We start from the raw sequence: 11,733 nt of genomic DNA on the forward strand, positions 1-11,733 counted from the left end.
CTCCACCGTGCCGGAGCCTTGAGGCTTCTAGGACATTTGGGGTGCAGGCAGCTCCTTTTATCACTAACCCCGAGCCACAGTGCCACCCTCCTTTCCCCACTGGCGGCGGTCCCGGGGCCCACCCCATGCTGTCCAGGCACAGGGTCTGCCCCTGAGCTCTGCCAGCCCCGTTCCTGCAGACCCTGCAGGTTATCCGGCACCTGCAGGCATTTCTGCTGTCCCTAAGGATAACGATGCCACTGCCCCTCGCAGCTCGGAGGCTTTTCCGAAGGGAGCTCAGTCTTACTGCACCCACAGCTCACTCATCACCCAAGGCAAGGAAGGGAAAATGTTCTGTCACCCCACTGAGTCACTGCCCTGGACTAAGGTGCCTTCCAAATCCCAAAGGATTATTTACCCCTTCACACTATGAGCATGTGACTGTCTTTAACCCCTATGCTCAGCCAAGGGAACATTTTGAACTGTGTGATTAATCGGGGTTTAGTGCACCTACAACCAGCTAAGAAAAATTTAAAACTCCAAGTTTGTGTGAGGTTTGCTCTTTTTGAAGACTCCGAGTATTTTCATTGCACATTAATGTGTATTTTTTAATGCAAAATGTGTTTTAATACAAACATCCAGATGATAGAAAGTTTTGTAACAGTAAAAACAAATCTAAATGTTCAGATTTATTTTACAAGATTGCAAAGCCAAACACTGAGACCAGGCTTGAAAACAGCATCTCTTGTCATACAATCAAAATATTGTACACACAGAACACAGCTCGATGCTTCTCAAGTCCACCAGCATAACACCCAGTTTGTCAAACCTTCAGCATTAGAAATTTTTTTCAAGCTGCACATGAAAAACAGAAATTCACCCACAATGATAAGTGCTTCCATCCTACAGACATCTTGCTGAGAGGCAAAAATTGCCAAATGCCATGGTTTGGAGAGTGATATTAGAATGCAAGGCAACCTAAAATATATATATATATCACACTTTAAACTTTGGCCAAGACTTATAACAATTAAGCAGATTTCTATGGGTATCTTCCCTCAAATATTCCAACTTAGCTGTTCAGTACATACAGAACTTTACTTCCAAGTATTTCAAGACTGGAAAATCTTTAAAATCATTCTGTATTTTCTACAGAGCCATTATAATTTAAAGATACAGCTATGTTTTAATAGTCAAGTCCTCTTAGATAAAAGGAATGAGAGATGCTTGCTTCAAGAGCAGGCCTTATCACACACATTTCAACACACCCCCTTGGACCAGTCAGCAGCCAGGCTGTAAGAGCCATGTTTTCAGAAGGACAGGATGGTCTTGTGGATGATTTCGATGGACTCTCTGATCTCATCCTCTTGGATGACGAGGGGCGGGGCCAGGCGGATGATGTCGCCGTGCGTGGGCTTGGCCAGGAGCCCGTTATCGCGGAGCCGCAGGCACACCTTCCAGGCATCGTAGTCTGCAGCGGGAGGGAGAGAGGGAGAACATCAACGGGACATCGAGGACGTTCCCAGCGCAGCAGAGGAGTGTCACACCTGCAGCACGTGGTGCTGCCTGCCAGCTGGCAGAGGGGTGATGCGGGGTGTGGTCACTCTCTGGAATCTGCACAGAGTGACTGTGCTCCAGAGCTGTCCTTTGCCTCGGCACACAGAGCTCTGCTCCTTCACAGCTCAGTGCTTGTCTGGCACTCAGTTAGACTTTAAAATAAATTTCAAAAGGGGAACCATGTGAGGAGAAGATAAGGGAACACATGGACAGGACTTCAGACAAGTTATGTTTATGTAATCTGGGTTTCAGCGCATCATCGTGGAAAATGACACCACCTTCCTGCAGCACTTTATCCCTTGATCAAGTACCTTGAAATCCAGGTTTCTGATATAAATCAGTACTATTCTGATATAATTTCTCCCTAGAAACTTGTTCCCCATCATTAATTTTTTTCTTCTTTGTACCCTCCTGTATTCATTGTACTCTTCTAACTCTTCTGAAAACAACTTATCCCAGCCCATGCTCCCATAATCTGGCAGGAACTGGTGTTCCAGCTCCAGATAGTTTTTTCCCAAAGAGGAGAGATAAAGGTATTTGTTGGGAGGTAGATTCACCATCAAAGTTGAACATTATCAAGTCATAAAAGAGTTCAAATAATTGAAAGTAATTGTTCAGCTTTTCTTCATTAAAATCCCTATTTTTAACGGCACACAGTAACTTAAATTCATTTTCAGTGGTACTACAGTACTACAGCCATGTTCTGAACACAAACATCATGTCTACATGCCATCCCCCAGCTACAATTTAAGCTGACAAATATTTCTCCCTGCTGTGTTTGTGCAGTTGATTTTATTTCCTCACCTTTGGTTTCCCGAATGACGATGGCATTCAAGAGCCCTTTTCCTCTTACAGCAGTTACAATATTAGATGGAGTCTTCATGAGCTCACTTCTTAGCAGATTACCCATTATTTCTGCATTTTTTGCCAGATTTTCTTCTTCAATTACCTAAAGAGAAGTCAGATCTACAATCAGCTGAAGGGCACTGCATTTGTTTTATTTACCATGGGGAAGGATGGATAAAGACACTGAACCTGCTGATTCACAAGAGCTGTTGTCCCTGCACAGGCTGCAAGTCCCAGCAGGTTGGTATTGAGCCTTTATTCATTCATGTCTACAAGAAACAATAATGTCTTTGAAATGTTATTCTAAATTAACTGCTCTTTGTTTGCTGTTATTTGCAAGTAAACAGGAAACCTCTGAAGGCTCTGAATGTCTCCAAGTCTGAGTACTGGGTAGTGATGAGGTATTCTGTGTGCCCTGCATCAATGTAGTCAATTAAGCGGCCACACAATAATTGAATTTCACCTTCTGGACAGGACATTGTAGTTTCTGTTTGAGGTCCATACCTGTTCTCAAGCTCACAGAGCAGCAGCTTCTGCTGATATAATAAAATAAGCCAATTTCAAAATGTCTTCATGAAATTAATGAAGGTATTTGGCCAAATTTACATAATTGCCTTGAAACTTCCTCTAGATGAATCTTATTTTGACATTTAAGACACAGGAAGTGGGCCACATTTCCAATAAAAAAATTAAAAATTTGTTCCATGATACACAGATTACCACTACCAATTTTCCTTACTTATTTAAAGCTAGATTTCTACTGATAGCATGAAAAATAACACCATTTATTTAAGCAAAGATCATGAGACCCTTTTTAATTTGGATTCCACACCTCCAGCCCCACACACAAACCTCCAGTGCTGCCATTGCCACACGGCAAGCTAATGGATTTCCTCCATATGTGGATCCGTGTTCACCGGGTTTAATGGTCAGCATAACTTCATCATCACACAGCACTGCTGAGACCTAAAACGGGAAAGGCAGCAAATTCACATACTTACAACAGGAAACTTTAATATACCTAAAGCAAACCTTCCCTCAGAGCTCAGGAAATTTTCAGCCTGTGGTGATAAATTACATTTACATTCCCAGCAGAACAGCAGATCTGACAATCCCATAATTAATCCCTTAAATACACTTAGCTATAGTGACAACACAATTTTCAATCCCAGCTGAGGGGAATTTCTCCAAACTGAATATTATTTCAAGAGTTTAAGCTTCAATACTTGGTTTAACAACTCAGAAATCCTTCTGTCAGTTGCCAAAATAGTTCAAGGCATTGTAATTTCCAGCCTAATCAGCAGGAATTTAAGTCACTCCAAGAGGATAAAATCAGCCATGCAGGCATGCCAGACAAATGAAATAATGCCAGTTGTTCAGCTATAAAGGTAGTACTTGGTATGCCATTATTTTATTATGTCTCTCTCAAGTTGGATTGTCTGGTCATAAATCATAGTTAGTCTTGCAAACAACAATTTCCAAGTACAATAAACATCAGATTTATTGTTCTTCCAACTGGCAGATTTTCAGTGTTGATGACTAAGAAAAAAAAAATTGTTCAACAGATGTTTAAGTAATTTTATGTTACTTTCAATTATTGGTATTTTTGTAGTACTCACAGGGTATAGGCCACCAGAAAGGGCCTTTCCAAGAAGAATTATATCAGGTCTCACATTTTCATGGTCAACAGCCAGCATTTTCCCTGTTCTGGCTAAACCAGTCTGTATTTCATCAGCAATAAACAGAACCTTTAAAGAGAATAAACATCCAAACAGAACAGGGAATTACTTTCATTGTCATTCCTAACCCAATTCTAATATAATTTTTGAGGTATCACAGTAATAATGACAACAAATTTATTAATAATATGTCAATGTCTTCCTTTGAAGATATGAAAATAATTATGACTAGCACTTACAAATTAGGAATCTGAATTCTACTGGAACAGCGAGCACTGATTTTTAAATCAGAGATCCCTGATAACCATTTTTCTCAGTGTTTCATTCCATGACCCATTATTGTTACTGATTCTTGGTAGCAGTTATGCACATCAGCAACAAAGGTCTTGGACAGCCATGGTAATTGGAAACTTATAATGTGGAAAAGAAATTAGAAGTTAAATGAATATAAAATAAATCCAGTTGAAGAATATTAATTAGAAAGAAGAATATTAATTAGAAACTTAAATCAGTGACAACAGTAAGAAATAGTGAAAAATGTGCACTGCTAAGAAGTACTTTTTAGTCAGATATTACCAGGAAACACAGGTATCCCTGCATTATTCCACTGAAAGAAAAGGGAATTGTTAAATTGCATAAAAAGTTGTACACCTTGCATAGAAGGGTGACCTTGTAAGTTACACCAGTAAACACAGTGTGCAGTGTAAAGTGTTTAATGTGTGATGTTACACTGAATTCTCACATTGTGTTTTGTGCAGAGGTCCCTCACTCCTGTGAGATAGCCTTTGTCAGGAACAATCACACCTGCTTCCCCTTGAATTGGTTCCACCATGAAAGCTGCCACGTTGGGGTCTTGAAGGGCCCGCTGCAACATTGGGCACAGGGAGAGGAGAGACAAAAAGAAAAAGCTTTTACTCAGGTCAAATACAGCAAATACATGTAGCAGAACCTGATTCTAGCCCTGGTGTTCTTCCTCAAAGGATGAGAACAGCATTGCTGTCAGGCAGCTCTCTCTGAGTGCCACCTCAGTTCCAATGCTGTGTCACCGTTGGCAGTGTGAAATCAGCTGCTGTGCTGGCTTGGGAAGTACAAACCTTGCAAACTGCAAACCCAGCTTTAAACTGCAAAGCAGTTTATCAGATCAGTTCATAAATCACCTCAGAAATACCCTCAGTTTTGTATTACCTCATACAATACAAACAATTGCTCAACTCTTCCCTTAAACAAAAAGAGAATTGAGCCCCTCCAGACAATTTTACCTTAAAGCAAAGTCCACAGGTACATTCTGCAGAATCAAGTTCAAAAAGGTTTCCAAGTCCACGAGGCACAAGAGCTCTCATGATTCCCACCACGAATTTAGTACAGCTTTTCTCAGCTTTGCCCCATGGGCAGAATGAAATCAGCTCTAATGAAGGCATTAAATACTTGCAGGCCTTTCACCATGGGCAGCCTGATGTAGGTTCAGACCTGAACAAGCTTTTCCACACTGCAGCTGTAGCCCACTGAGAGACCTTTGTGTCCCCTAAGCCAAGTCCAAGGAGAAAAGCAGCTCTGTCTATAATCCCTCAATCTCCAAAGCCCACTCACTTGCATGAAGCAGACCCAACAGGTTCAGAGGTTTTTACTCACAGAAATGGTACCTAATCAAGGTCACCCCTCCCCAGCTGCCTGACAGGATTAACCTCAGAAAACACAGGGAAATACTGGGAAGCACTGGCATTTCAGGACCTTGTGAAAGTGAAACAGCAGCCTGGCATGGTTTTAAGGGTGCTGTGAAACTGGAAATAAATATTTGTAACTGCAGTGGATTCTAGTCATAGAATCACAGGATGGTTTGGGTGGGAAGGGACCTTAAAGCTCTTCCCATTCCACTTCTTGTCATGGGCAGGGACATTTCCACTAGACCAGGTGGCTGGGAAATTAAACAGATCATGTAGGTTTTCTTTTATATCCTAAAGCACAACTGAAAATCAAAACCAAAGCAGAATTTTCCCACATTTCCTATCCATAATTATAATAGACACATTCCTTACATACATCTACTTACAGATATCTTAATGTCAAAGCACAGGTTTCAAAATATAAACTTCTGATTTTCCTTGCTATTTACCAAAGAGACTTTGTAAAATGACTCCATATAAAAGAACAAAAAATTGTCAAATACCTCAAGAGCTGGGAGATCATTGTAGGGGATCAGTTCAAATCCTGGCATGAAGGGTCCAAAGCCATCATAGCTGGATGGGTCAGTAGAACTGGAGATGGCAGACATTGTCCTGCCCCAGAAGTTCCCAGCTGGAAAAAAAAGGGGAAATTGGTAGAAAACTGACCAAGAGCCAGAACACTTTAAAGGACATCACACTTTCCACTTGGTGATGCATTTTAAGGGTTATCTTACAAGATATTAGCACCCCCCTCCTAATGGTTAGCATTTTGCATTGATGGCATAAATACACTCTGTTGCTGTATCACAAACCAAAAGAAAATTATACTCTTAATAATTTCCTTAAGTTTTGTTAGTAGTCTGGAAAATTGAAAATAACTCTGATAATGCCAATTTTTGGAAGACCTGGAAAATGCAGGACAAAAGCCCAAGAGGGCAGCTTAATCCTGTTGAGCAATCTGTGAGAGGTGTGGCACCAATCTGAGGAATTAATCCACAAAAAAGTTATGCAGGAACAACAATTCAGGAACAAAAAGTACTGCACTTTAAGTGATTAAAAGAGCATGGAGGACTGGATCTTTCTTTCCCTGTGACTTCAGGCTGCCTCCCAGTAACCCAGTGTCCAGATCCTCAAGTCCTCAACTCATAACACACACTTAACATACCTGCAAAAATGATTTTAGCTTTGTATTTTGGAATTCCTTTCACAGTGTAGGCCCATTTCCGAGCCAGTTTACAGGCAGTTTCTCCAGCTTCCACTCCTGAAACATAAAGCAGCACCATTATCACTCCTGCACATGAAACAGGCCATCAGTGCAGCAGAGAATGTGACACAAGCATTGAATCAGACACAAGAACTAAAATGGAAACAAAATATTTCTTTACCAGTGTTCATTGGAAGAACTTTGTTGTAATTGAACATTTTGGTGACCAGCTCCTCATATTCCCCAAGGACATCGTTGTAGAATGCTCTGGATGTCAGGGTCAGTTTTTCAGACTGGGATTTCAGAGCATCCACGATCTTTGGGTGACAGTGGCCTTGGTTGACTGCACTGTAAGCACTCAGAAAGTCAAAATACTTCCTGCCTTCAACATCCCACACGTAAACACCTGGGAAAACAAACCTGTGGTCAGCGCACAAAATAAAAGAAGACACAAGACCAAAAAAGGCTCCTCATACATAATTAAAGACCAGAGTAAATTTAAATTAAGTGGTAATGTATGAACAACCCACAAGGACCTGGATAAGGTTTCAATGCACCTTTTTATGCTCACATTAACATTAAACCTCTCCACACAAGGTACCAGAAGAAATTAAGTTGCTTAAAAATTTTCTTGCTGGGTTTTTCTGGAAATTACCAACACTTTAAATCATTTTAGAGACACCACAATTTTTTCAGGTGCCCTTATGCATAATGATCCAGCTCTCTAATCAACAGTTTGCTGACTTTATTTCATCAATGATCTCAATCCCATCCAAAAAAAAAACCCAACAAAGATTCAGAAATCAATCAGGTCAAAATCATTCTGCCGTGTTCTCATTCATCTCCACAGACACACAACACCTACAGCCTCCAGGAAAAACCTAAATCAAATACCTTTTCCTCTTTCCAGAGCAACAGGCAGTGGGTGATAGTTGTGAGCACCATATTTGGCCTCACGTTCAAAGATTAAATCCGAGGAGAGAGGCCTCTGAGTGGTTTTTTTGGGAGCAACTGAGGTAGCAGAGCTCAGCGAGGAATGAAGCCCTCGGCAGAGAACAGCAAGGTGCTGGGAGCGGGTTAGCTTGGAGAGCATGATGGACTTCAGGAATTCTGATATAGCTCTGGAGGGGAAAAAAATAAAGAAAGTTAATAAATAACACTAAGAACTCTTTAGAAGAAATGTGTTACTCGATTGAAGTGGTTTTACTGCCAGGATTACAGGTTCCTCAACTATTTTGCAGTTCAGCCAAGAAAGCTTATATGAAGTATAAATTAACGTGGGATTAACATCAAACAAGTCATTTTTTCTATTCTCTACACTTACAGAAACAGAAAGAAAACTAAACTGTGTGACTCAGCAAGTCTGTGAACTAGTTACATCATTTTTCTTGTAAGTTCCTTTTTCACTGCGCCTTAAATTCTGATTTTCTAATGTAAACTACAGTAAGAAAGTTCAGTTCATCAAATTTCTTGTTCTACTGAAATGCCCATTTTCTACTAGATTTTCATCAGACAAATAATGTCACAAACTTCCATAGTATTGGCTATCCCTGGAAGTGTCCAAAGCCAGGTTGGATGGGGACAGTGGAAGGTGTCCCTGTCCATGGCAGGGAGTGGCACTGGATGAGCTTTAAGGTCCCTTCCAACCCAAACCATTCTGGGATTCTGTGATCAAAAAATAGACAGAAAGTAAGAATATGTCAGATATTAATGATCATTAGGGCACTCAGCATTTTCCCAGCAATTTCCCCTGAATGCATTACCTTGTACTTTCACCATTTAGGGTTAACCTGAGGGTAGGATCTCATGAGGAAAATGCACTTTGATTCCTTCTCTGTGCCTGCACCTCAGTCAATACAAAGATACTTCCCAGAGAAGAGGATGTGAGCTGGCACTCGAAAAGCTGTTTGAGGAAGCTCTTCCCACAGCAGGCAACAGCAGAGAGCCAAGAGTTCCCGAAGCTCAGGTTTCTGGTCTCACAGAACATCACACTTACAAACTGGCAAAAGGTTTAATCCCCAGAGCAGGATCACAGATCACAACAAGTGCTCTGCTTATCAAATGCAGCCTCCCTGTAACATCCCACAGCAGAGTGAAGAGCTGAGCAGGCTGGACACTGCTGCACCACCCAGCAGAGGCAGATTACAAAACCTCCCCTAAATACCAACAGCAGCATGCAAGGATGGCTGACACAAGGGTGCCCTTATTTCAGGCTGCTTGCAGAAGACAGGAGTAGTAAGTCATGGATTTATCCCTAATTTATTTTGGAAAAAATCCATGCCCTGAATGTACTGCCTTGAACAGAGAGGCATTTCTTTCAGAAATTCCATTTCTGCTCCTCACTTCTAAGCAAAGCCAAAAGACTTTTCTCCATCTACCAAAATCCAAGTGTTTAGGAAGAATCAGTATTCTCCATTCCAGCAAGAGATGAATGCTGCACAACCCTGGGCATGTTTCCAGCTGTTAAAGATTAGCCCTTTGTGTGAATACTTTTCAAGATGATTATTCAAGGATTTCGCAAACAAAAAAAGACAAATACTTCTCTGTGCAAGAAAAAAATCTGATGACTCAAAATTTCAACCTGCTCAACCCCTAAAATGTAATTGGTCTGTGACATCCTGGCCCCTGGCACACCTACATGGAAGAGCAGCTAATCCTATCACAAGCTTCTAGAATTTGGAGATTTTCCAGACATTCCTGAAATGAAAAGTACAAAGAAGTTAAACTCTTATCTGCCCTGTATCAGAGGTACCTCTCTGCATGAAGGATCACAAATCCCCAGTTTGAGGTTCTTGCTTTACTTTTTGCATATTGGAAAATATCCATCAGATTTTTTTAAAAGAGCTTTTTCCTCCATGAAGGGAATTGCCCTGCACACTGTGCTCAGGCCACATCACTTTAGCCAAGTGTGGAAGATTACGTGGAGAAGAGCTGAGTAAAGCTGAGAATTACAGATGAATCTGGAGTTAAAAGGAGGGGGGAAATTTGGGGTTGATGATCAGCAAAACAAGTTGAACAGAAATTTCAGGAAAGAGGAGGGGCATAATAAGGTGAAAAACCCAAGCAAACAAAATGAAATAAAATCAAACTCATTACCAGGAGTGAGAAATAGGGTCATGCACAGTACAGCAGGCAGTACAGGAATCAGAAGCCAGGAAATTACACCAACTGGAAGAAGTCTTGCATCAGAACACAAAACCACTCAAAACACAGCTGTAAAACACTTGAACAGCTTTGCTCAGCTATTGAGCAAGATTATCCAGACAGCAGCCTGCAGACTGCACAGGTAAATTGAATGGGTGTATGAACCTGACACTGAAAAACACCCCAAGGTAAGTGGGGGGTGTTGTCAAACACGTGAAAACACTCAGGTTCATGTTGATAGAGCAGAGGGGCTGCAGCCCCCACCAGCTGAGTCAAAGGGGTGAACACTCAAGGGGACAAGCAGGGGGGACATCAATGTAGACATGCCAAGCTACCTGTGCAGACCAGCCCCACAGCAGGAACAGCTCAGGACCTAGGCTGGCAGTCAAGAACTGCAGAATCACTGAGGCTGGAAAAGGCCTCTGAGACCACAGAGTCCAGCCTGTGCCCAATCCCCACCTTGTCCCCAGCCCAGAGCACTGAGTGCCACCTCCAGCCTTTTCTCGGACACCTCCAGGGATGGGGACTCCAAAGCTCTCTGAGCAGTTCCTTCCAATGTCACATCACCCTTCCAGGGAAGAATTTCCTCCTGATGTCCAACCTGAACCTCCTCTGGCACAGCTTGAGCCAATTTCCTCTCATCCTGTCACTTGTCACCTGGGAGAAGAGCCCGATCCCTACCTGGCTACAGTCACCTTTCAGGGAGTTATAGAAAGGATAAAGTCCCCTCTGGGCCTTCTTTTCTCCAGAAGAACAAATAAAATAATAAATAAATAAAAAGAAAACAAGGAAAAGCAATAAACCCAGCGCTAAAATACCAGATCTCGCCCATCTCCCCGCCAAGGCCACGGTCAAAGACAGTGCAGAGGCAGGGATGTGGCATCGCGGAGCGGGGCTGGCACAGACACAGAGGAGGGGCGGGACTGTCACCTCCCCCGCTCCCCGCGCAGTGACAGCGCTCCCGGGGCCTTGCCGACGGGGCCGGCTGCGGAGGCACAGAACCGGGGCATGGTGGCCCGGAGAGAGGCAGAAATGGCCCCCGAGGGCCGGACGGGCCGTACCTGGTGCTGCTGGGGGTGCCGGAGCTGCCGCAGGTGCCGGAGCTGCTGCCGGTGCCGGGCCCCGCGGATAAGAGGCGGATGCGGCCGCGGGCCACTGTCACCGCTCCTCGTCCCGCCCCTCCGGGCTGACGTCACCGGATTAGCGCCCGATGATTGGCTGTCGAGGCTGATTGGCAGCCACCGCCCCCGCGCTGCGGCACCTCCCCTTGGCGCGGGGGCTCCCCATTGGCGAGCGCGCGCGAGCCAGCGCCCCGCCCACCCCCGGCCCTCAGGGGCGGTGCCCCCGGCCCTCACACCGGCACCCCTCAGAGCGAGGGCTCCGTTCCCCCGGCCCTCACACCGGCACCCCCCCGAGCGAGGGCTCCGTTCCCCCCTCCGTCACACCGGCACCCAGGCCCTCAGAGCGAGGGCTCCGTGCCCCCGGCCCTCACACCGGCACCCCTCAGAGCGGGGGCTCCGTTCCCCCTTCCCTGACACCGGCACCCCTCAGAGCGGGGGCTCCGTTCCCACTTCCCTCACACCGGCACCCCGCAGAGCGGGGGCTGCGTTCCCCCCTCCGTCACACCGGCACCCAGGCCCTCAGAGCGAGGGCTCCGTTCCCT

At 44.1% G+C, this 11,733-nt stretch overlaps 1 protein-coding gene across 2 annotated transcripts; it reads right to left on the minus strand.

The window, feature by feature from the left end:
• Positions 1-1,058: 1,058 nt before the first annotated feature.
• OAT (ornithine aminotransferase) lies at positions 1,059-11,285 on the minus strand. 2 transcript variants are annotated; one of them, XM_038141243.1, is made up of 10 exons: positions 11,132-11,285; positions 7,821-8,047; positions 7,108-7,332; positions 6,888-6,983; positions 6,226-6,353; positions 4,804-4,926; positions 4,002-4,130; positions 3,235-3,348; positions 2,341-2,485; positions 1,059-1,450 (listed from the first exon to the last, which is right to left on the minus strand). In XM_038141243.1, exons 2-10 carry the CDS (start codon positions 8,017-8,019, stop codon positions 1,290-1,292), a joined length of 1,320 nt encoding a protein of 439 aa, XP_037997171.1. In that variant the 5' UTR covers positions 8,020-8,047; positions 11,132-11,285; the 3' UTR covers positions 1,059-1,289. The 2 variants fall into 2 exon arrangements, with proteins under 2 accessions (XP_037997171.1, XP_037997172.1); XM_038141244.1 differs by lacking the exon at positions 11,132-11,285 and adding an exon at positions 10,889-10,912.
• Positions 11,286-11,733: the final 448 nt, after the last annotated feature.

The sequence above is a fragment of the Motacilla alba genome, chromosome 6, assembly GCF_015832195.1.
Source record: "Motacilla alba alba isolate MOTALB_02 chromosome 6, Motacilla_alba_V1.0_pri, whole genome shotgun sequence".
Lineage (NCBI taxonomy): Eukaryota > Metazoa > Chordata > Aves > Passeriformes > Motacillidae > Motacilla > Motacilla alba.